The 26,739-nt window shown below is 32.2% G+C and overlaps 2 protein-coding genes across 5 annotated transcripts in view; one reads left to right on the top strand and one right to left on the bottom strand.

The window, feature by feature from the left end:
• Positions 1-15,115, bottom strand: part of crb (cell polarity complex component crumbs) — a 186,523-nt gene extending 171,408 nt beyond the window's left edge. Inside the window, exons 1-2 of one of the 3 annotated variants that reach the window (XM_085814412.1) lie at positions 14,806-15,107; positions 12,415-12,526 (exon numbers count right to left, since the gene is read on the bottom strand). In XM_085814412.1, the coding sequence (XP_085670538.1) occupies positions 12,415-12,421 (7 nt within the window). In that variant the 5' untranslated portion in view covers positions 12,422-12,526; positions 14,806-15,107. Of the gene's footprint in view, positions 1-12,414; positions 12,527-14,805 lie in introns of all 3 variants that reach the window. The other 2 variants (XM_085814416.1, XM_085814410.1) reach the window with 2 other exon arrangements.
• Positions 15,116-15,730: 615 nt separating this feature from the next.
• The window catches only part of Miga (mitoguardin), an 85,466-nt gene continuing 74,457 nt past the window's right edge, over positions 15,731-26,739 (top strand). The window contains exons 1-3 of one of the 2 annotated variants that reach the window (XM_035371364.2): positions 15,731-15,822; positions 17,706-17,817; positions 17,962-18,068. In XM_035371364.2, coding sequence (XP_035227255.2) covers positions 17,714-17,817; positions 17,962-18,068 — 211 coding nt within the window. In that variant the 5' untranslated portion in view covers positions 15,731-15,822; positions 17,706-17,713. Of the gene's footprint in view, positions 15,868-17,705; positions 17,818-17,961; positions 18,069-26,739 lie in introns of both variants that reach the window. The other variant, XM_035371359.2, reaches the window with a different exon arrangement.

Raw genomic sequence — 26,739 nt, 5'->3', positions numbered from 1 at the left:
CTGCATGGGCGTTTTTCATAGTTTTCCCTATGTATAACATGTAAACGAGTTAGGTTCTCTTAGAAAGTTTTCCAGGAAATCATCCCTTCCCTTGTAAAAATTAAAATTAACCAAACAGTCCTCTGTCTAAGAATCGAAATAGAGTTAAATAATCGCCTTTAAATTCAAAACTAAAGCCTTATATAAATATTTTTCTAGATCACTTTCTATAGATATCACAACAACAGCAGTAAGATTCACTAATTTTTCCAGAAATAAACTAATCAGAAATCAGTGATATTAAATCCCAAACAATCATCAGGATTACTAATTCTTCGCATAAGGGATACTTGGGTAGGCACTGTAAACCATAAAGAGCACAGTTTTGCTTTTAACACGTAGGTTGTACAAACAAACGTGTAACACCAGGGGGTTCGTAGCAAAGAAATACCTGTTAACAGAAAAATCGAATTTGCCATTCGGGAAAATGCAAGAAACAAACCGCGATTTGAATAGCAATATTAAAGACCGCAAGGTTTTCGGCAACGATTTCTTTTTTAAACGTTCATCATGCTGAATGACAGCACACCGGCATGTATGCTTTACTTCTACAATTGACTTTGCAAGAAACGTGCTTGGTTTATTTTAGTTATGGTGGGTATGACGCATATCAGTATAAATGTAAGACATTTAATTCTTCACATGATTCGTAATCATACCAGAATACACATAAGTTTACCAATTTAAGTCTTTATCATTTATGATCTCCAAGTCATGCAAAATAATGTTGGAACTATGCAATAGAGACATTTCTATATGTTTTGATTAAAAAATTTCTAGAAACTGCCCCTTGCATTCGGGGTCAAGCGTCCGCAAGGCATCATCCATTTAAATTGGCAGATACCCGCACCGCGGTTTTAATTGCATAAGCAGCTCCAGACATCATGACACAAACCACCTGGCATTAGTAAACCCAAAGTGAATCAGTACTATTTACGATCTCATTCTGGTTGCCTTTTGATAAATCTTTTATTTTCTCCCCCACAGTAGAAAGAAACCGGCTGTCATATTTTAATCATGAATCAAGGAGGATACATGCCCAATTTAATAGAACGCACTAGTTTAAATTAGGAATGCAGTTGACCTTATAATGCCGCATGTATGAGATGTATAGTTCCACGTGAAATTACTTTACTAAATGTATTGGAAAATCCCTAGGAAATCTGCGACTATACCAACTGTGTAACCGCGAAGGTCGAAAAGACATTACAGTTGGAATTATTAAGAACTTGAAATCATTGGAATTATTAAGGAAGTCTAAGAGTGGGCATTAATAAGAACATTTAGATATATTATCAATGTTTAAATTACAAGCAGTATTCTTTTATCCACTAGCAATATAAAAGCACGGTCTCTGGAAAGCTCTTCACTTTTTGTACCGAATGTTAAGAATACATGAAGCCATTCTGCAGCGTTTGTACCACAATATGAGACAAAATCAATACAAGCAGAGTCAAACTAAAGACATAAACTTCTATATATATATATATAAAAAAAAAAAAAAAATTGTTTGTGTTGTGTGTAAAATCGTTTGCGTAAAGTTTTTTATGTACTTTAATTCTAACAGAGCACAAGAGTGCCGTCAGCCTAATGCCAATCCATTTTGGATTGAAAGCGTCCCGAAAGAAGGAATCTTAGAGTCACGTAGTTAATACCAGAAAGACCGAAATTTAGTATATACCTATATTGCGCAAAAAAGCAGTCAAAATGACTGCACTGTGAAAGAATAACTAATGTGTAAAGAAATTTGTTTAAAATTAATTTTTAATATTTTTTGTATTATTTACAGTTATATTAACAAATTATTAGTAAATATTAACAACAAAAAATTACTTCACTTGGAAAAAATAATTTATGCATTATTATTATTTGTACATTTTTTGCAAATGAAATTGGAAATCTTTTTATATGTATATCTTCCGCAAACATACTTTTGACATTTTTCACATATATTACTTGTTTTGTTGTTGTGGCAAAGTCGTACTTGACAAATTTTGCGTTTGTTAGAATAGGTTGCATTTGATGATGTTGCAGTTGATCTTTGTGGGTCTTTTTGTTTCAACAACTGTTTCTGACAATTTTTCTGCCTGGTTTACTATTGAAAGAAAGACTTACGACTTTTTCCTTCCTTTTCAGCAATGCTACTGTTTCCGCAATACTTTAAATTAAGAAATAATTGCAGTATCTAATTACAGTTAAACTAGTGATAAAATTAGGGGTAAAATAAACATTTATATTTTTCTTCATTGGTATCATAATTTAGCATATTAAACCATTTTCATAAATTAATTAAATTTTCCTGTTCTCCACAACGGAAGTTAAACACTTGGACTTGAAAGAATATTTTATTTCGGTTTAGAAAATTTCCAAAAACTTTTTATTCTTGTTAAATGTTTTCAAGCATTTCTCCTAGAAATGAAACCATTTTAGCAGCAAGATATTAATTACCCTTGGTTCCCAGGCTAGCCTTGAGCCATGTACAAATGTACATAATACAGTCAAAAGTCGTTAATCCGGACTCGTCGGGACTTCGGCGATTCCGGATTATACATCATCAGTTTAAATCTGGTAAGATGGCATGCAGAAATTACAAAATTAAAAATATGAAACCGTAATTTATGAAATAAAGAACAATTATGATCTAAAGGGTATCAAAATTTACAAAAAGAAAAAGCTTAATATTTATTTGTTTACTTTATTAAACATTTCTTTCAATGTAAGTTGTTTAAGTTGCTTCGTTTCATGTGATAATACTTTCTCGTTAATTCTATTAAACAGACATAATTTCTTGTTTAGTTACAAAGTTCCGCTGTTCAACTCCTATAATTGCTGTGTTGAGAATACCGACTAATTTGTCAATCGAAATTTTTTCGTTTTCAATAACCTCTGGGGTCACTTTCTTCATTATTGGAAGCGAATTATAATGACCAGGAACTTGATTTAAATCATATCAAAGACGGAGTACATCGAGATGAAATACTACACTTAGTAAGGAATTATAAGCCAAATAAAATAAAAACATCTGCCGTGAAGATAAGGATAGTGCTGACAGATCAACTTCCAATTCATTGCGCGCCGCGGCATGAAATTGATAAACAGATTTCGGATTTCGAAATATACTTTCGGTTTGTAGATCCTTTACATATTAGTAAATATATATCGGAAATTCTATTTGACATAATCGAAAGTTCAAGCTTATTTTTATAAAATTGCTCTAACAGTCTGCAAAAAATAATAAGCCGGATCCAATTCGAAGATTAAGGAACAACGCAATCTGCAACATTAACTGAATTAGATAATTTTAGCTTAGCTTATACCGTCCGTTACACATTAAACGCGCATTCGCACACACATATTCGCAGCCGTAAAGGTCTTACGCGCACTCGTAAACGTCTGTGCGCATGCGTGAACGCGACGCATGCGCAGAAAGTTTGTAGCTTTGAGGTCGGATTATAGATCATTCCAGATTATGGGTGTCCGAATTAACGACTTTTGACTGTAATATATATCTAATAAAGAAAACAGCAGGTCTGATACTGACAAAGAAAAGGAATAAAACAAATCACCTTCGTATGCTTTCTTTCTGATCTTGAAATCTTTGAAACAGACACAAATTTTAATTTCAGATTGTTTGATAAACTCTTTATTAACTAAAAACATGTTCTAAAATTGCAATTATTGCACATAAAACTTACCAGAAGTGCATAATCTTCCTTTTACATTACACACTTCTATATCTGTGAGTGGCTCTCACTTTAAACCAATAATTTCCATTTAACAAATTTTATCCCCAATCCGAGAAAATCATTAATCCGGAATACACAATTAATTTTTTTTTTTTTTTTTTTTTGGTGGAGAAGGGGGGAAGGCGAGCAATCCAATATTGGCTCCACGAAAAATATTCTTTTGGCATATTGCTTTTGCGCATTTGAACTTCTGATACTACTTTTTCAGTTCTTGACATTTAAAAATATTTGACAGCATCTTATTATGACGGTACGGTTTAATACAACCTTTTTGGCTATATGCTCACAAAATAAGTCACCGAGGCATTTTCGTTTCTACAAAATCACTGCCTAAGTTTACACACTATGAAGCTAATTAAGATTTCATATGGTAATAATTTTATTCTTGAACCTAAATTCCGAAAATTCATGCAATCGGGGTAAAGAAAAAAGCTGCGAGGATTTCTTCCTTAATTTCTAACCGCTCAGCAAGTTAAACTGTAACACTTCATTGCTTAAACACGATTAACTGAATTAGATAATTTTAGCTTAGCTTATACCGTCCGTTACACATTAAACGCGCATTCGCACACACATATTCGCAGGATAGTGCTGACAGATCAACTTCCAATTCATTGCGCGCCGCGGCGTGAAATTGATAAACAGATTTCGGATTTCGAAACATACTTTCGGTTTGTAGATCCTTTACATATTAGTAAATATATATCGGAAATTCTATTTGACATAATCGAAAGTTCAAGCTTATTTTTATAAAATTGCTCTAACAGTCTGCAAAAAATAATAAGCCGGATCCAATTCGAAGATTAAGGAACAACGCAATCTGCAACATTAACTGAATTAGATAATTTTAGCTTAGCTTATACCGTCCGTTACACATTAAACGCGCATTCGCACACACATATTCGCAGCCGTAAAGGTCTTACGCGCACTCGTAAACGTCTGTGCGCATGCGTGAACGCGACGCATGCGCAGAAAGTTTGTAGCTTTGAGGTCGGATTATAGATCATTCCAGATTATGGGTGTCCGAATTAACGACTTTTGACTGTAATATATATCTAATAAAGAAAACAGCAGGTCTGATACTGACAAAGAAAAGGAATAAAACAAATCACCTTCGTATGCTTTCTTTCTGATCTTGAAATCTTTGAAACAGACACAAATTTTAATTTCAGATTGTTTGATAAACTCTTTATTAACTAAAAACATGTTCTAAAATTGCAATTATTGCACATAAAACTTACCAGAAGTGCATAATCTTCCTTTTACATTACACACTTCTATATCTGTGAGTGGCTCTCACTTTAAACCAATAATTTCCATTTAACAAATTTTATCCCCAATCCGAGAAAATCATTAATCCGGAATACACAATTAATTTTTTTTTTTTTTTTTTTTGGTGGAGAAGGGGGGAAGGCGAGCAATCCAATATTGGCTCCACGAAAAATATTCTTTTGGCATATTGCTTTTGCGCATTTGAACTTCTGATACTACTTTTTCAGTTCTTGACATTTAAAAATATTTGACAGCATCTTATTATGACGGTACGGTTTAATACAACCTTTTTGGCTATATGCTCACAAAATAAGTCACCGAGGCATTTTCGTTTCTACAAAATCACTGCCTAAGTTTACACACTATGAAGCTAATTAAGATTTCATATGGTAATAATTTTATTCTTGAACCTAAATTCCGAAAATTCATGCAATCGGGGTAAAGAAAAAAGCTGCGAGGATTTCTTCCTTAATTTCTAACCGCTCAGCAAGTTAAACTGTAACACTTCATTGCTTAAACACGATTAACTGAATTAGATAATTTTAGCTTAGCTTATACCGTCCGTTACACATTAAACGCGCATTCGCACACACATATTCGCAGGATAGTGCTGACAGATCAACTTCCAATTCATTGCGCGCCGCGGCGTGAAATTGATAAACAGATTTCGGATTTCGAAACATACTTTCGGTTTGTAGATCCTTTACATATTAGTAAATATATATCGGAAATTCTATTTGACATAATCGAAAGTTCAAGCTTATTTTTATAAAATTGCTCTAACAGTCTGCAAAAAATAATAAGCCGGATCCAATTCGAAGATTAAGGAACAACGCAATCTGCAACATTAACTGAATTAGATAATTTTAGCTTAGCTTATACCGTCCGTTACACATTAAACGCGCATTCGCACACACATATTCGCAGCCGTAAAGGTCTTACGCGCACTCGTAAACGTCTGTGCGCATGCGTGAACGCGACGCATGCGCAGAAAGTTTGTAGCTTTGAGGTCGGATTATAGATCATTCCAGATTATGGGTGTCCGAATTAACGACTTTTGACTGTAATATATATCTAATAAAGAAAACAGCAGGTCTGATACTGACAAAGAAAAGGAATAAAACAAATCACCTTCGTATGCTTTCTTTCTGATCTTGAAATCTTTGAAACAGACACAAATTTTAATTTCAGATTGTTTGATAAACTCTTTATTAACTAAAAACATGTTCTAAAATTGCAATTATTGCACATAAAACTTACCAGAAGTGCATAATCTTCCTTTTACATTACACACTTCTATATCTGTGAGTGGCTCTCACTTTAAACCAATAATTTCCATTTAACAAATTTTATCCCCAATCCGAGAAAATCATTAATCCGGAATACACAATTAATTTTTTTTTTTTTTTTTTTTTGGTGGAGAAGGGGGGAAGGCGAGCAATCCAATATTGGCTCCACGAAAAATATTCTTTTGGCATATTGCTTTTGCGCATTTGAACTTCTGATACTACTTTTTCAGTTCTTGACATTTAAAAATATTTGACAGCATCTTATTATGACGGTACGGTTTAATACAACCTTTTTGGCTATATGCTCACAAAATAAGTCACCGAGGCATTTTCGTTTCTACAAAATCACTGCCTAAGTTTACACACTATGAAGCTAATTAAGATTTCATATGGTAATAATTTTATTCTTGAACCTAAATTCCGAAAATTCATGCAATCGGGGTAAAGAAAAAAGCTGCGAGGATTTCTTCCTTAATTTCTAACCGCTCAGCAAGTTAAACTGTAACACTTCATTGCTTAAACACGAATTCTAGAAGAAAGAACTAAGCAGTAGTACTTTATCTTTCATTCAGAAAATTCACCATCGTCAATACAATGCAAAAGTTATGGAACATTTATCTCAGTTCTAATACGGCAACATCGAATGGAAACTCTAAAAATTTACTTCGCCGACAGCAATACGACACCCCTTTCAAATAAGGTAAATAATCTATGAAAGGGACAGCTACAGGGATGCTAATTTATCATTGGGGGTCACTACGTTTTGCCCAGTTAGACACTAAGCGGGCGTAAGAGTAAAGAATTCCGCGGCAGACACCACTTGGGTGTGAGGTTACAAGCGGTCGAGTGATTAATCGGAAGAATGCGGGCCTTTCCGACGCCTACACCCAAGCAGGGAACTAAGTAAAAATTACCATTGCCAAATAATGCCTTTACTTCAGTATTTATAAGTACAATAAATTAAATAGATTTTCTCTGCAGACCTGTTGAAAGTATGATGACACGTTCCACCGACATAATCGAGTTGTAACTCAAAGCTCATTAAAAAAAAAAAAGAGATTTTTCAGGACATGGCTGTATTTTGCATCGTTCCTTCTCCCTACCCAGGGTAAAAAAAAATGCTCACTGATACTTTTAAATCGGTCTGAGGCAATCACATCATACTTCAAAGATCGTCATTATTTAAGGTACGTTTCCTATATTTCTTCTAATGAGATCCGTTGGCCAGATATGTGAATCAGGGGCGTAGCTAGAGGGAGGGGCAAGGGGGGACATCCGTCCCCTGGCGCAGAATCCAAGGGGTGCCAAATTGATGTTACGACATTTTAGAATTAAATGCTTTCTATCCTTGGCAAGCAGTAGGGGGCGCGAAATCTTCAGTTGCCCCTGGGCGCTGAAAACCTAGCTTCGACTCTGATGTGAATATACCACATACAATTCAGCAACTGGTGAAAACTGTGTTAAACTCATTAGGATGATAGTAATAATTTACAGAAAATTGAACAACCTAACAAAGAAAAATATCTGAAGTTAATACAGTTCCAATCGGAATTTTACGAAAATTTGAAATAACAGAAATCTACTTGAACTTTTTAACAGATATAAGACGAGAATGAAAGATGAATTTTTTTGCAAAATGTTCTTTGACTTCACACGGGCAGAACTTTAAAGTCTTCACCGAAATGTCCCTGAATTTCTGCAATTTTAAGAATAAATAGAAAATATTAGAATTCAATAATTTTTTTTTTATTAAATAGAACTTTATTTCTTTTTAGGGTATTTTCCATTTCGCGGGCGCAGGCGATAAAGTCGCCAAAAATGGTACAACCGATTGAGAAACGCAATATCCTCTCTGGTAAAATTTTACGCCTTAAACAAGTGGCAGCCATTTCTTATCAGATTGATTGCTTCTTTCAGTAATGGCATACAATTACATAGAAATTTTACCAGATAGTACAGTTTTATGCCCTGAGGCCATTCGCGGTAATTAAGTCATTTAGGATGCAATCACACCGCTCATCCGAAGGCGAAAATATAGAAATGGCAAATTCATCCATTCTAATGAGAATGCACTAGCAAAGTAAAAAACTGTGGTTTTACATAATTTTTGAGTAAGCTATTCGTACGAATTGAAATAATTCTTGCATTTAAACTTGTATTCCATATTAAGATTTAACTTAAAATTAATGTAGGTAATTACTGAGAGAATTAGATTTTTGTAGCTTAGTTTACCTGAGATGAGATCACTTGGGGCCACGTGATATCAACCGGAGAATCAGGATGTTGTACCATGAAAGCACTGTAAATTCTTAAATTAATGGCTTTTTACAAAATTTTAATCGATATTAAAAGATTTATGCCTTCAAAATAAAAAAATTTTAGAACTAATAATTGTTAGCACTTTTTATATGTATACTGTGTGTTGTCGCCAATAAAGCCTGCTTGGCGAGATTTGCGCCGGCGAAACGGAAAAGTACCCTTAAAGATTTAATATTATTATCTTTATACTACGTAACTACTAGTATACAAAACCGAACGAAAGTGGCTACAGCAGATTGGCTGCATGGTTTTCCCCCCATACAGAATTATGAACTGCAAACCAGTTTAACTTAGGAAGGTCCTCGAGCAAATAGCCATATACATCTAACAAATCCTACTTAAATATTTCACGTTCAAAAAGTTTCATCAATAGTTAATGACTCCCGTGCGAATTTAAATGCCACTTAGAAAATCCTTTCTCCTTCAAGCAAACACCCTTCGATAGTTTTGACATTCCGAAAATCTTTCTTTCTTTCTTTTCTTTTTTTTTTTAATCCAGCTTTCTAGATTATTCAGATTTCTTTGAAATTTTTTGAAAAAAATTACATTAGTTTCTTACATAAGCGATGCGTACAGTGCTTGTAAACAGTTAGTTCATCAATAAGGTTGGAGGAAGGGAGAAAATTGGTTCACGATATTCACTTTTAAGGAATTTAAACTGCGGTTTCAATAGTAGTTTATTAAACAAGGCACAAGATATTGATGTAAAAGTTTTTTACTTTTGAATAATTATCTCATTTCCGAGATTGAAATGAACCCAACTGCGTCAAAAATGAAAGCTTGGAGACGACCCCTCAAATGCCCCATACCACACTGGTTCTCCCCACTAGTTAAAAACCGCAAACAGCAATCCCCACCTATTAAAGTAAGCATCTCATATCAGTAGAGGTTGTTTCTACTGCACAAAGCAAGTCCCCTCTTAAAAAAAAAAAAAAAAAAAAGAAACAGAACCAATGTTTTGTCTTGCCGCTTTTCGTATTCTTAAATTTCAATTAATGCATCGCAACTTCTTAAACTTTACTAATAAGAAGAAATTTCCTCACTCCAAAAAAGAAAAGAAATACGAACCTTCATTATTTATCGAAACAGATTGTTAGACAAATTCCAGTGGTTTACCCAACTGCTACACAGTAATATGAATCATTTAAAGTCTGGGGTAAGGAGAAAAAATCACACTGATGATCCCGGAAATCGACGCTACTGTGCTGCAAAATGTTTGCACAGCAGGTGGTCACCTTTAATAAACAGCACAGCCGTTGCAAAACGTCAAGAGGTTGACCACTATCGTATTAAAAAAGAAACTGTGTCCAGTTGAAATCTTAGCTATTAAGGGGAAAAAAAATATCCTGCTCCCGTTTTTAATGAAAGCAAATACAATTACTCATAATAATAATAACTTACCTACTAAATTCAGTTACAGTTAGAATTTTACAAACTAATTAATTTACTTATTACCACTCAGTTACACGAAACTAGAAGCTATAAAATACATCCAGACAATTTTTGGAGGCATCTTCCCTTTCTGGATTGGATTGTATTGATTAGATTAGATTATGGCAAAGCCAGAACTTAAGCAACTTGGGGCAAATCTTGAGTTTGCACTTTGGGCAGTCTCTGAATTTGCTCCATCTATGGATACACAAACTAAAATGATAAAAGTGGCATATAAGGTAATAAATTGAAACTTGTTTATTTATGATGTAAAGTTTTAATTCCAGCATTTTTAAATTATATTATTTTGCTTGATTTTTTTTTTTTTTTTTAAATTTCCTGCCAATCTATATACATACAAAAGTAAACAAAGTAATGTTTTTAGTCCTAAAATTCAATACAGCTTTCAGTCAATAAACATGAATTATGATCCCCACAACAAGTTTCTACTATTTTTACTAAAGCTCATAACAGAAATGGTACTTGATTTGAAGCCCTCTAAAAAATAAAATTCTCTACTATGTTAAAATATAATAAAAAACTTTTCAACTTTAGTATTTAAGCCTTTTATAGTGTTTATAGAATCTTCTATAGTTCTTTAAAGAGAACATATCAGATTTTGGCTAAAATTAACAAAGTGGCCCTTTGCTCTGAACAGATTTTTGTGAAAAAAATATATTAATGAAATTGGTATTTAAACCAAATTAGAAATTAGTCATATACTTGTCCTGGCAGATTAGGCTTCTTTTTTTTTTTTTTTTTTTTTTTTTTTTTGTTTGTTTGTTTGTTCACAAAAACATTGCCAACTTTGTAGAGGTCTACTTTATTGCTCCAGTTATTGTAAGGTAACACTACAGAAGGATTTGTAAGGCAAATGCTAATTTTTTTTTTTTTTTTAATTTAATTTTTGAATGTAATTTTTCTTTGTGAGGAATATATCTTTTCTGAAGAAACAGGATAGCCACTCTTTCATCTCTTGGCAAATCCCAAGTCATAAAATCTATAGCAAATGGGAAGGGGAAAAAGAAAAAAGAGTAAATGAAAAACAAAGTTGGTCAAATGATGGTTATAATCACCAAGAAAGCAGCTATGCTAAACTGATGACACTTCATTCTGAGAAAATATGCAAAAACAAAAAAGCACCAAGTAGTACATATTCAATTGGAAAGAACCAAAAATGAATCAAAATATATAAATAAGCACTACTACAGCATGTAGATTAAATATGCTGTCATCCATTTACATACCTGGAAAAAACACTCGTGATCTTAAAGCATTAAAAAAGTCATAAATAAACTAAATTTAATATCACAGTTTCTAAAACAATATGAATTCAATGCAAATAGATAGATAAAAAGGAGCAGATCGACCATTCTAGCTACCTTAATGTTCTTGTTGTTAGTTTTGCCCCCAACTATAATGATTTAATTTGACACATTTTGAAGCCTTAACTTCATCTACATATCTAAACAATGAAAATGATAATAGCAGCTTGAGTAAGCAGAAAACTATTAATAAAATTTAATTGTTAGAAAATAAAATATTCCTAATGCATTTTGGAAGTAAGAAGAGAAACATTCAAGATGAGTTTATGGGTAAAATAGTGGTTTTAGACTCTATAAAATAGGTACTAGCAAAGGTTTCTGTCATCCTACAAATGTTACCAATATAATGAACACTAGAGAATTTACAAAAACTAACTGCTATAATTTAATTATTATTTTTACAAATATATAGGTTTTATCTATGGTAAATAAGTATAATGTTACTGTCATCTCTACCAACAATACTATATCCCCCCCAGATATGTAAGTTGCAACTTCCTTTCAAAAATCCAAGAAATCTATTATAGAGTAAAAATTGGACATATTTACATTTTTATGCGAAACATAAACATGCATATGTACAAATCTTTTCAAATAATTTCAATAATGATATAAAGAGTATACTTTTTTAAAAATTGATTAAAAATAACTGATGATTCACTACATCATTTTACATGTTTCACTACTTATTTTGGTCTTTTAACATTAAAAAAAAAATAATAATAAGTGTTTAGGTCTTTTTTAGTTTTCATAACAGAAGAGTTCACTTTCTGGGAACTGCTGCATTTATAATTTTCTTTGCAAACAACTGAAGTTTCACTCATTATGAAAATTTGACATAGACAATAGATTTCTGCTTAACCCTATAAGTATTAGATTAGAGCTTGAAGTATGCATATTAACAAGTCTTGGAGATCAGAGCCTGCTAGAAAGAAGAGAATAATTCATGGAATGTAAAGAATTTTGGCAACCAAATGTAAATCAATAAATTACCTCTCATATCTTTACCAATAGAGTCCTCGGTACAATTTTCTAACCCAAAAGCTGCAATTGTATTGTCGTGTAATGAGAATCAATAATCAAGGATGTTCTGTCAGACTATTACCTATATAAATAAATGAACTTTCAACAATGGATCCAGGAAAGTAAGTTAAAACAGATTTAACCAGTTTTGTTAACAGTGAATATTTCTGCTTTGCATCTTCTTTTATTTTGATTCGCACCAAAACTTCAAAATTTATTCTTACTGACACCAAAACTTCAAAATTTTGGCTCTAGTGTAGAACTGAGTGCCCCTTCGATTAGAGACAATTTTGGCGATAAAACCTCATTTCTGGTTACCATAATAGTTTTAACTTCCTGATTTTTTTAAAATGAAAATAGACTGATGTGTACATGGACAAATCTAAGGCAGTGCGCAATGCCTAGTTTGTGCAATTCTGGAATGATTTTTTCAAGTGAAAACAGATCGACGTGTACATGGACAAGAGTTTGTGCAATTCTTTGACTTCTTATTTTGGTTTTGTGTAATGCCCATCTTGAAATTGTGCCTTCCTGGCACCGATCTTGGCGTCAAAAAAAGAATCGCCAATAAACAAGGGGCACCCAATTGTATTTCAAAATTCTTCCCATTTCTCTATAATACGAAGTATAAAAATTATTTTTCTGCATACGAAAATTTCTATCTCAGTTTACCAGTTTGTTATCGCAGCAAACTCAGTTTCAAGAAGCTTCATCTCTTGTTGATCTTTATGCAAGCGGTGAACTCTATAAAGCCTAAAAATTAAACTTTTTATTATTTCTAATTGACATAACTGTTCTAAAATTAAATTTGAAAAAGATAACGAGTCTACATTTCATAGATCTAGTAATTCTGGATTTCAGAAAAAAAAAAAAAAAAATCCAGGATTCCAGCTACATCCAAACCACAATCACACCTGGATAGTTTGTCTTGAATGTGCAGGGACTCCTAAGATGTAAAAGGAAGAAAACTACATAATTCAGAATGTCTAATGTGAAAGAATGAGCAAAAGAGAGAAATCTGAAAATTATTATTGCATGCATCTCTTGCATTTATATAGGGTCGGTTTACAGTTTTAAATCTAAAATACATTTTATTACATATATATAATTCAAATTAATTTCGAGGCATCAAAACTGTGAGCTGTGGAGTTAAAAGTACTTTCATGAAATACATATTTTTACTGCACAAAACATTACACAAACATGTACACAAATATATATCACATCACACTGACCAATATTTTGTGAAGAATTCAGATATTTAAGTTTTATATTAAAAAAATGTATATATGAATAAAATCAATTTCAAAATACATAAATTCAAGTAGGTAAATAAACTTGTGAGGATAACTAGCTATACCTGCTTGGAATGCGATTTTTATAGAAAATACAAATGAAAATTTAAGACCCTACATTTAGACAGCTTTTAGAAATGCCTAAAATACATGATTAGCCAGATTTATTACCAATACAAATTAATTCTATTAATATATGCTGAAACAATTCCTCACCTCCAAATATTATTCTCAGTGCAATTTTTCTCATTCAAAATAAACAATAGTGATAATTTTATACATAATTTACAAATTACAGTAATAACAGAGCACACTGCTTCCTGATATACTGATTTCTTATTGAAAAAAATTGAATATTATTTGAAATACTTCACTTTAAATGTCAGCATATCGATTATCACACATTTATCATACAGTTTGCAATTATAATAATACGATATTCAACTAATGCAACCTTAAAAACTCATCTCTTCACCCAGAAATTATTAATCATGCTATTCTTTAGAAATTGAATGCTGTTTCTATAAATATGAAATAGGATATTAAAAAGGAGAAAAATGAAAGTCAATGAAACACTTATTAATTAAAGTACATTTATTATATCGCGTCAAAAAAGAATCGCCAAAAAACAAGGGGCACCCAATTGTAAACTTTTACCATAATATCAAAATATAAAGCAGCACTGCGTAAGCTTCAATCCAATTTAAATAGATTATCTACGATTTCATTATTTATGTTCTTGAAACATCAGATTCTCAACAGATCTTATTAAATTAACAATAAACATAGAATTCGAGTTTTCTTTCGGCGAATTAAATATAAATGGGAAAAGTTCAAATGTAGTTGCAAAGCGAAAAAGAATAAATATAGACAAAAAGTTTTAAGAACACCTGGTTTACTTCGGATATTGAACGTCCTGCGCAACTTAAAATTTCAAATTTTTCATAAAAGTTCTGGTTAAAAACTCTAATAAACAAACAAACAAAAAATCTTGACTAACTTCCTAAGTTAAAAAACACCAAACATATGTAATTATCAATTTAGATTTCGTTATAAATTCACTTACCTGAGTTTGATGCACAAAAAAACTTTAGAAACTCCTTCGCGCTCATTTTAACATTCGTCTAAATGTACTACCATCATAATAAAATAGCACACTTTTTTATTTCTTTTGTTCACATACTGAGATTTATTCCTAAAGGTTACAAATTTTACCATAAAAATTTCTAAGACTTGCAATAAGACACTTTCCGATTACTCGCCGTCCACTCACAACGCCTCTCACTGACACAACCACTTTACCTGTCATTCAGCGTCTGCCAATCTCCACAGGAAACGAAGACTTCCCAAACCTACGAATGGATTCCTGTATGTATACATCTCTTAGATATCAACATACACAAGGCAAGATTGCTTTTCCGAACAGCCACCAGAGCGCGCAACCTAACAATTCTTCCACCCTCCCTCTATTCCTCTCTGTATTTTTTTTTTTTTTTTTTTTTTTTAAATTCAGGAAAAGCTGAATTGATTTTTAGAAAGCAAAATTAAACAACTGAATAAAATTGGCAGAATAGAAATTAACTATAGAAATATATCCTCTGATATTATGAAAATCGGTCTCTGATTTGAAAAAATTTTATATATTAGAAGCATTTCGTAGTAACATGTTGAAATCCCTTTTTCATAATTATTAACGATATCAGAAAAACGAGTTAATTTGAAAAAAAGCATTATACATAGTAAAATTAGAATTATGTATTGAATATGAACTTAACATTTAATTAGACATAACATTTTGAACCTTTTTTGGAACTTTAAAATTGGAAAAAGAGTGTAAAAAAAATAGTTTGTTCTAGTAAGTTAGGGTTTTGATGATAATTATGTATTTATTTCATGCTGGTTATGAAATTAATTTTCCAGGAAGAAAGCTACCAGAATATTAAGGTGATAAAAAAAAAATCCATGATATTAACGTGCTGTCTAACCGTGAACTGTGAAACCCCCATGCTGGAATGAAAACAAACAAATTTTGAACATTCGTCCTTGTGAATTAATGGGTTTATCTGATTTTACTTTGAAAACTGTTAGTATGTTCATTATAATATCAATAGAGAAGGATAATTTGATGGTACAGTTTGTTTTGGACATTTTATGTGAAATATGTTCTATGATGAAATTTAAATGCTTCCCTTTTTTTTGATAATTGATCCCGTTTTTTTGTAAACAGATATTTGATTCTATTCTCGCAAAGAACCCGCTAAATATAAACGCTGTGAAAAATATTATAGGGCTTATACATGTGGGTATCAGCGCAAACGTTTAATCTTATTCAGTGATGTGCGGCTCGCCAAGAGATTAATTATAAGGAAAAAATGTTTCTTGGGTATAAAGATTAATAAATGCAGTAATGCATGTATCTAACGTGCGGAATCAGCCACTTATTTGTATGGCATTTTTTACAAGAATAAGAAGAATTGGATTTTTGTCAATTTTCTTTGACTTTTTAAAAGAAAATAGATCGATGTGTACATGGATAAAGTCAAGAGTGTGCGCAATGCCATTTTTGGCTATTCTGGGATGTTTTTTTAAGTGAAAATAGGTTGACGTGTACATGGATACTGCGTATGTGCAATTCTCAAAAACATGCTAAGCAGTGGCCGATTCTGCACTTTCACCATGCATATTATGTTCTGGTAAGATTGTAAAAAATCGGAGGAAAATCAAAATGATCTTGCCATATTAAATGATTCATTTTTTTGGTTTAATCCTAGTATACAGGGTTTGGCGACATTATTATGAGCAGTAAATACGACATTGATGATGAGCAGGGAACGGGTCATTTTGATGGTGGTGACAATTTTCAAAATCGTGCCAAGACCGTACAGTTTTTATGTAAGTAATTTATAAAAAGTCAGTCTTTGTTTTTAAAATTCTCATAAAGGACACAGGATGAAATAGCTGATTATTTCTTAGTTTAATTAATAAATATTAGTCTACTGTATTGTAATATTGGGGAAAGTGAAGAAGAATCACCCACTGCTTGGTGCATTTTTAAGAATTGCACAAACTCCGTATCCATGTACACATTGACCTATTTTCACTTGAAAAAACATCAGAGACTTGCTCAATCTCGGCATTGCACTTTCCCCTTGACTTTGTTCATGTACACATTGATCTGTTTTCACTTAAAAAGTCAAAAGATATTGACAAAAATCTAGTTCTTCTTACTCTTGCAAAAAGCGCCGCCAAACGAAACATGGCAAATAATTGGGTGATTCTGTACGTCACCCGTAACTTTATTGAAATAGTTCTTTTAAGTCTTAACTTAATCCCTTGACATAAAATGACATCATTCAATTCATGTGTCATTGTAGACTTTGATGTCTCTGAGATGTCAAGTACTGGCTTTGGCCAATGCCATGCAGTGTATTATTATTGTTATATAGCAATGTGAATTTGAAAATAAAATGTTCTGTTTCTGAGCTGGCACATGGGTGTCCACAATAGAGCCAAATTAAATGGTATTCTTTGGATGCATCGACGTGTATTTTATTGGCATGTCATGGAGTTAACTTTTATGCTGTCTTATATATTAGAAATATAAATTTGATACTGAAGTTGTTACCTGAAGTACGCTCTCTAATTGTTTGCAAATATAAAATTTTGTCTTTAAGCCTACTGTGAGTAAAGTTACAGAATGCTGGGAGTTTTATCTAGGATGTAACTGTCTGCAGAACAGGTTGATTTTTAAGGGAATTTTTGTATTTATCACCAAGCATATAGTTAATAGGAACCAGTCTGCATCTGAAAGCTCTTAATAACTTTCATAGGCAGACTGGTCAGATCCTGTTAGACCAGATAGTGTTTTGGTATTTATGTACAGTTGATTTAAATTTACATTTTTTTTTAATCTCCCGTATGTGTAAGTTATTATAATATGAATATAAATTATTTTCTTTCTTGCAGATGCAATAATGGATTTTCGACAGCCTGCCAAGCTTGTTTCTGTGTCAATGCATGCAAAAATTACTTTTATTTCAGTTACTGTTGGTATAACCTTATTAGGATTTGTTGCTAGGTAATTATACTGTACTTATAAAGGTATTCCTGTAATGCAAATAAGTCTTTCTTTTTAGTTAGTTTTATATAAAATAGTCATGTAACTTATCTCTTAAAATCTAATAGTAACATCATATGTAAAGTATAAATTTGATTATTTTAGATTACTTCGTCGTCGAAGGAGAAACAGGCCAAAATCCAATGGTGATTCCTATTCATCTACAAGTAAATCCAAGATCCAAAATAACCCTGGTGTTTCAGCCAATGGAGGTAATAAGTAGATTCTGTATGTATTAGATGTTTGTAAAAGTTTATTAGATTTTAAAATATATTTACTGTATTTCCTTTTGTATAAGACACAGCTTGATTTTGGGAGTCGAAAATTGAAAAAAAAAAAAAAAAAAAAAAAAAAAGATAATAATAATAATGAATAAATAAATGAACAAAGAAATAAATAAATATTTGGTTGATGGACTATTTTTTATGAGGAAGGGGAAGAATCACCCACTACTTGACATGTTTTCTAAAATCGCCAACTTGAAAATAACAAGTCAAAGAATTGCACAAACTCAGTATCCATGTACACATCGACCTATTTTCACATAAAAAAATTGCACAAACTCAGCATTGCTCACTCCCTTCACTTTGTCCATGTACACATCGATAAAGGCAGGCCTAAAGTACATAGTAGCTTGAAGTGCAGGTTCCTCAAATGCATTGTATCAGTTGATATTTGTTGTAGATGGTTTTGGTCTAAAAGCATTTTGTTGTGGTCTTTATCTTAACGTTAAATGTAACTTATTATACATTCAAGGGGCAATTACTTAGCAGGATCTAGAAATGATATCACTTTAAACCTTCACCCCTCTTTGTTCATTAATGAACAGGAAAGGAGGAGAAATTGCTGTGAATCTTAAATGGAATTTCAGTCATTTTGGTTTTTTAACCCTCTGAGCAGAACAGGTTTTGGAATCTGTCATGAAGACCTGTATTTATGCAGCATTTATTAGCTAAATTTATATAATAACTTATTTTAGCCTCTATTCTCATAAACTTACATTCATTAAGATACATTTACATTAGTAAAGAAAGTAAGAAAGCAAAATATCTCAAGTTAAAGGCTAATATGTATAAAGGAACAAAAAATCTCATGACCGGATAAACCCGGTCATACTGCTCAGAGGTTTAAATGAACAGGTAATTGAAATCCTTAACTACCTAAATGCATGTTGCACATGCATTATCAGCAGTCTTTCACCTCTATTTTCGTTTGCTGCAATGCCACCATTGACGTTTCTGTTGCCACGGCTGCCACTTATGTATAAGATACACCCAAATTTTAGACATGAAATTTTTAAAGAAAAAGTTCATATTATGCATCAGGAAATAAAAATAAAAGAAAAGTTCCATACATATGAATTTTCCTTGTTCCTTTGTGATATTGCTGTTGAACTGAATGTTGTGTGATTTAGGTGCGAACAACATGATATTTAATAAATAAAAGTAACACACAAAACATTAAAAAAAGGGCCCATTTGGGCATAATATATAATCTAAAGTCTTTCTTTTTTTAAGTTTGTGAGCTGTTCTAAATTGTTTGGGATTTGCAAGTTTTGTTTTCCTTTTATTAAAATAAATTGTGTCAGCTCATCATCTAATGACAAATTAAACTTCAATATCAGTATTAAACCCTCTTTTATTTCACTTGTGTAATTCAATGCGTTCTTTAAATCTGCAAAATATATTTAACATATTTTTCAATGTGTCTATAATTTTTGCATTTCATATCAGTTTTGCTGCAAATTTTGTAACAAATGACATAGATTGTATTTATTTTAAAATCTTGACCAGTCATCTGTTTGGTTTCTATCGGGTTTTAATCAAAAGTTTCCCACCACCCCAAATATCGTGTGCGCAAGCAGTTGGCATGTTAAATCATATTTTTCCGAATGATTTGTGGCTTTTGAAAGAAAGAGACATGGCTTAGAACGCTGTATTATGAAATTAGTATAGAAATATTATCAATGAGGTATCTGAAATGGAACTATCACATTCCAGATTAGAACCATCATTTACTTCCAGTTCTGTTACAAAAAGTCAACTACAGAATATCATCAAATCATGTGTACAGCTTTAGGTACTAAATATCATATTGTTGTATCAGATGATACTATGAAGGTTTGATACTGAAAATTCAAAAACAAGGACTATAACAATCAAGAAGCAGAGTGCTCTGGCCAGCCTACTGATGTTGATGAGTGCCGACTGGGAGAACTTGTGGAAGAAGATCAGTATGCAACCACTCAAGAACTTGCTAAGGAGTTAGACATTAGTGCCATGTCATAAGTCGCGCTATGCATCGCACTTGATGCGCAAATTCGATTGCTGGGTGCTACAGGAGCTGACTCAAGCAGATAAGGACAGACTGTTTGGGCCTTCTCTTATCTGCTATAATATCAACACAAGGGCAAAATTCTGGACCAGATCATCACTTGTGATGAAAAGTGGCTTTTTTTCAACAACACCAGCCAGAAAGGGGATTGGTCTGCAACTGGAGAGCCCATCGGCAGCATTGCAAAGCACAGTTTGACTAAGAAAAAGATCATGATTTGTGTCTGGTGGGATAGCCATAATGTTATCCACAAAGAGTAAAACATAAAAAAACCCTCATACAGTAAAGTGTCCAGCGAGATGCTAGTCCATGTTGACACTGCCATCAAGGAAAAATGTTGAACTGAGTTCCGGTGCAGAAAGATAATGTTCTGTCAAGATTAATGCAAGGCTGCATGTGTCTGTATTCACCGGCTGGACTGCATACACTCAAATGGGATCTTTTGCCGCACCAACCATATAGCCCTGGCAACTTCTACAAGTTGTCGAATTATTGCTAGGATTTGGTATAGATTTGTTGGATGTATTAATTTTTGTCAGTACTTTGTCCTGAATAAACGACTTTAGAAGTGCAGTTTTTTTCGTAGTATGTTTTGCTTTGATTTGAATAGAAAGGTTTTGTGATTGTGTCATTGATCTTGAATGCATCGAAGTGAGATGCTTCATGATTTCATTACGTCCATTTCCTATTGCTTTTATTACAATTGCCGGGCATGACCACTCACATATTCTCTTAAAAGTGAAATGTACCTCATTTTAATCAAATTTAATTCCAAATAATTTCAGTGGCAAGCCAGTGCTGGAAAAGAACAAATTCTTTCTACTAAATTGAAATATAATATATCTTGTAGACAACTTTAAGCACTTCCAACTAAATCAACATGTGTTATATCAAGTTTATCAAGTTTGGAATCAACAGTCATTTCATAATATTTTGATTCCTTGATTTCAATTTTTCATCATCATTTTATGAATAATTTCAATTAATTCATCACATTGTGACATTTCGTCTTCTTTGCTAACATACCATGTATGAAATAAAAACATAGAGTGAATTATATTATAGTATGTCTTTTAAGTGCCATAGAGAAAAGAAAAGGGGGTAAACCACCCTTTTATTTGACTCAAATAAAAGTTAACAGATGGCACCACTCCTGCTAACAAAAGCCAACAGTTATAGCTTAAATCAAAGATAGTGGATTAACTAAGGAAAATAAGTTAGCCTGATGTCTCCACAATCAAATTAATGCAAGCGGGCTCTGACCTAAGGTCAAGATAACAAGACCAATGGCAAGAATGAAGCAACACTGCAGAATACTGGTCACCTGGAAATCAGTTTAACAATGTGGCCTTCAGCAGGGAAAACATGCTCAATTCTCTCTAAATTCTTTCTTTAAATACTCTGTTCTTTCTGACTCATTTGAATACTATGCAAGCTAGAAATGTACATTACAATAATAATCATATCTGCATAATCAGAGGCATTTACAGCAATTTTTAAACTTTCATTGCCTTCAGGAAACTTTAACAAGAGTGCTTGCATTAAAGCTTGTTCTAGTTTTTCAAATGCCATATTGGCCTCGACTGGCCAAGTAAAACGGGATGTTTTCCAATTTAATTGTAAGAAGGCCTCAGTTATTTTAGCAAAGTCTTTAATGGAAGTCCTATAATATGAACACATGCCTAAGAATGAAGATGCTTTCTTTGCAGTATTTGGCAGAGGATAGTTTTTGATAGCTGTTAATTTAAGGTTTTCAATTCTTTTCTTGAATATATCATATCTTACATAATGAAGTTCTATGGCAACAAACTTACATTTGGTGGCATTAATTTTTTAGTACAGCTTCATTTAAAAGCTGAAGTACTTAATGTAAGTCTTTTAATATGATTGCTGATTTTTTTTCACTCATAACTATGATACTGTCTAAGTAGATAAATATATTATTCCCAAGGATTAGTCATAATATTGTATCTGTAACATGTTGGAAAGTGGTGGATGCTCCGCATAAGCCAAATAGCATTCCCAGTAAAGTGTAAATGCCAAATTTCATAATGAATGTGGTTTTAGGGACATCTTCAAGCTTCACACCAATTTGGAAATAGTCGGATATGCCACAAACTAGGAATTTACATTCTGACAGGAAAATGGAGATAAGGAGAATAAGAAATTGGTTTAACATAAAATAACTAGTTAGAAACTAAAATAATACAGTGTAACATATTGTCAATGGTAAATAATTTCCTTTTCCTTTAGAGCCATACTGTTGTATATGAGATGCTAAGAATTCAGTAAATTCACTAAGTCAAGCAGAAAGTCCAGTGCTGCAGTGTAGTTTTGACTAAATCAAGTTGACAGTCCAGAACATTCGTTATCGTTATATATTGCAAATGAATGTTTCTGTGAAAATTATATACTTGAAATTACTCTTTGAAAGATCACTAATATGTTTTTTCTTACAAATAAAGAGTTTCAGTGTTTTTGTTAATACAACTATGTATAGAATGTTTTGCTATGAATATTGCCATAGAGTTCTTGTGTTCCACTGAACATGCAAGAATAAACTGAAGAAATTTTATTTGTATCATGGTTCTCTACTCTTCCTTAAACATTTCCCTATCTCCAAAGGCTTCAACAAGAAATGTCAGTAAAAACTGGAACTAAAAATAGTACTTTCTGTTTATCCACACTTTTTCCCTGAAAAGTATTTATGATGCACTATGTCACCAAAAGAAGCACCACCTACTATGTCAACTACATCTGTGATGTTGGTGTAGTGTATACTATACATGGGCAAAGCAGACGAGACCCGATTTTTGCCTACATTCTCTTCCCCCCCTCCCCCATGTAATGAATGGAAATGGGACTCTGAAGTTAACGAATCAATTAAAAAAAGGTTTTGAATTTCTTCAGAAATATGGCATTTTGCATGTACAAAATGGAAAAATTCTCATTCCATGCAGTAGTTATTAAGAAATTATCAAATTTTGTGAATTAAAATGTGTGCTCTAGTGCCAAATTTACATAATTCTCTGTTTTTTCCAAACCCAAAAAAAAGGTAAGTATTTTATTATGTTACAGATGTTTCTTGCATTTTTAATTCATTGCTTTTTTATGTAATGTTTTTTGCATCGTAGGTTGGTGACAAACTGGTTTCCAATGATTGGCAACCTTTGAGGAGGAGGTGCAGGTAATCAGAAAGTAAACAAAAAAGTTTATGTGCTTAACGTTTTGACTCGTGGTGGTCCCGCCCGGAAACCACCAATTTTCAAATTTTTTGCTCTTTCCAAAATTGAGTGAAAATCAATTGATTACTGATCTTTTAACCTCTAAATAACACAAAATGACATTATGATTTTTCTGTAAAACTGTTGGAACTTAGGAATATAAAAAAAAGAATGCATTTGGAACTGGTATTTTGCTTGTTAAATTAAGAATTGCTCATTAAAGTATTATTATGGCCCTGGTTGTATTAATAATAATTTCCTGAATAATTGTTGTAGATGTGGCTGCTGCATTTGTTATAATTTGAAAATTTGGTGATCTTTATTAAAATGGTTGCACTAATGTGTAAGTATCTAATAGACAAACATATATAGTATGCATAGTTAGATTCCATTGTATATATTGTTCACGGGTATAGTGTGTGACACTGAATCTGATTTTCTTTTCTTTATCAATTATTGTAATGCAATTTATTTGTAGTATTAAAAATTTCCTAATTCAGAAGTCAAACAACAAAAATCAGCGTTATATTTTCAAAGGACTAGTTTTGATGGTTTTACCGAACCACCATCCTCAGCTGCAAAACCGCAAATGAACAAGATAGGAAATACAGTCAAAAGTCGTTAATCCGGACTCGTCGGAACTTCAGCGATTCCGGATTATCGATTTTTCCAGATTATAGATCATCAGTTTAAATCTGGTAAGATGGCATGCAGAAATTATAAAATTAAAAATATGAAACCGTAATTTATGAAATAAAGAACAATTATGATCTAAAGGGTATCAAAATTTACAAAAAAAAGCTTAATATTTATTTTTTTATTTACTTTACTTTCTTCGCTATCGGAAGCGAATTATAATGACGAGGAATTTAATTTAAATAATATGAAAGACAGAGTACATCGAGATAAAATACTACATTTAGTAAGGAATTATAAGCCAAATAAAATAAAAACATCTGCCCTGAAGATAAGGATAGTGCTGACAGATCAACTTCCAATTCATTGCGCAATGCGGCGTCCCCCCGCCGCAGAGCAACGTGAAATTGATAAACAGATTTTGGAATGGTTAGATGAACAAAGGATATGCCTTAATCCATTTTTTGCAGCAATTCCACTTTTTGTTTAATGGATTTTGAAACATACTTTCGCTTTGTAAATCCTTTACATATTAGTAAATATATATCGGAAATTCTATTTGACATAATCGAAAGTTCAAGCTTACTTTTATAAAATTGCTGTATCAGTCTGCAAAAAATAATAAGCCGGATCCAATTAGAAGATTAAGAAACAACGCAATCTGCAACAATCACTGAATTAGATAATTTTGGCTTAGCTTATACCATCCGTTATACATTAAACTTGCATGCATAAACGTATTTTGCGCCTGCGCACACGCATATTCGCAGCCATAAAGGTCTTACGCGCATGCGTCAACGTGACGCATGCGCAGAAAGTTTGTAGCTTTGAGGTCCGGATTATAGATCATTCCGGATTATGGGTGTCTGAATTAACGACTTTTGACTGTAATGATTAGATAAGATAAGAAAGCCGGGACAAGAATAAGCAAGTGGTGCCATCTGTTGGTGAAACCAGAACTAAAACATAATTTCCTTAAAGCTTTAAATTTAAAAGCAATAGCTATTGACAGGGGCTTTTCACCCAACGTTATTAATCAAGCAGTTACAAAATTCTCATCCCAACACACTAAAAAGCACACTCTTGTTTTAGGAGATTATAAAAATTCTGTTGTCATTCCCTTCTTTCCGTCAATTAGCTATAAAGTTGCACATATTTTGCAGAAATTTAACTTTCGGGTTGTTTATTCTCCCATCAATAAAATTCCAAGTTCCATACTCAAGGACCCCATTCCGGATATAAATTCTTGGGGTATTTATAGGATTCCTTGCCACTATGGTTTAATTTACATTGGCCAATCTAAGAGAGCCTTAAAAGTTCGCGTCAAGGAACATGAGGCATATGTTAGAAAAAAGGAAACACAGAAGTCTTTTGTTGCTCAACATTGTTGGTCCGAAAATCACACTTTCAATTTTTCTGCTGCCAAAATTATTCAAAAAACATCTTCCATTGAAGAACTGGATTTTCTAGAGGCATTTCACATTTAAAAAAATCTTTCTGTTCTTGTTAACAATCCTAATTCCAATCCATCTTTGCCTTTGGCCTTTAAAGAAATTATGTTTTAGTTCTGGTTTCACCAACAGATGGCACCACTTGCTTATTCTTGTCCAGGCTTTCTTATCTTATCTAATCATTATTGCTTCTCTTGTTCATTTGCAGCTGAGGATGGTTGTTCGGTAAAACCATCGAAACTAGTCCTGTGAAAATTTTGAAAATATAATGCTGATTTTTGTTGTTTGACTTCTGAATTAGTATTTGTTCATTCTGTTATTGTGTCTTAATTATTAAAGATTTATTAAAATATTTTATTTTTTTTTAAACCAGGCCCTTTTAAATTATGGACCTTGTTTGTCCAGCACTGAGTAAACATGGTTGCTACTTGTTTGAAATGTGCTAAATTAGAGGCATTTATTAGAACATTAATATTATTATAGCGTTAAAAATTGTATTATTATTGCATGTTAAGAAGAAAGTTGAATAATAATTTATTTTGGCCATTAAAATTTTTGTTAATGGCTTTACCAGTGTGTAAGGCATTAAAATTTAGCCCTCATCTTCATTTCTTATTGGGGCGAATGAGCTGGCTGCATAGAGATGTTTTCTGGATTCCCTCACATATATAAAGCAAAATTGAACCAGTTTTCCTTAGAAAATATTCTACAAATGCATTCCTCACATTAAGCAGGTAACGTTCACAGATATTGTTGTAATTAGCAAATTATATTTATTTGATATGAATTTAAATACCAGTATTAGTAATTTAGTTTTAATTTTTATGCTATAAAAATAAGTAATATTTTATTTGTATTCATAGTTTATATAAATTATAATATTAGAATGAATTAAATATTATTCTTTATACCGTATTTTTAAAAGGAATTCAATCTGAATTTTTAGTTAAATATGTATTTTTCGATTCTTCAATTAGTGCCATTGTATAAGTAAAGCATTATGCAAACTGCTCTGTCTAATAATTTTTTTGAGGAGAAGGGGTTTAAGTAGTGCTAAGATTTGTTTGCTGCTTATATGTGTATAAAAAAGTTATAAAAGATATAAGGAAAAAATTCTTCAAATATATAACCTTCATATTCAAATGTTTTATACTGTTCTGCAGATATTTAAGGTATTTTTTTTTTTTAATTTTAAATTCTTTAAATAAGCCCTGCAATGCCTAATATATATGCTATTA

This window comes from Stegodyphus dumicola, chromosome 1 (genome assembly GCF_044657685.1).
Source record: "Stegodyphus dumicola isolate Sdum_Otavi_A_Nest chromosome 1, ASM4465768v1".
NCBI classification, from domain to species: domain Eukaryota; kingdom Metazoa; phylum Arthropoda; class Arachnida; order Araneae; family Eresidae; genus Stegodyphus; species Stegodyphus dumicola.
Note: the sequence above shows the minus strand (reverse complement) of the source record. Positions and strands in the feature narration are given on the sequence as shown.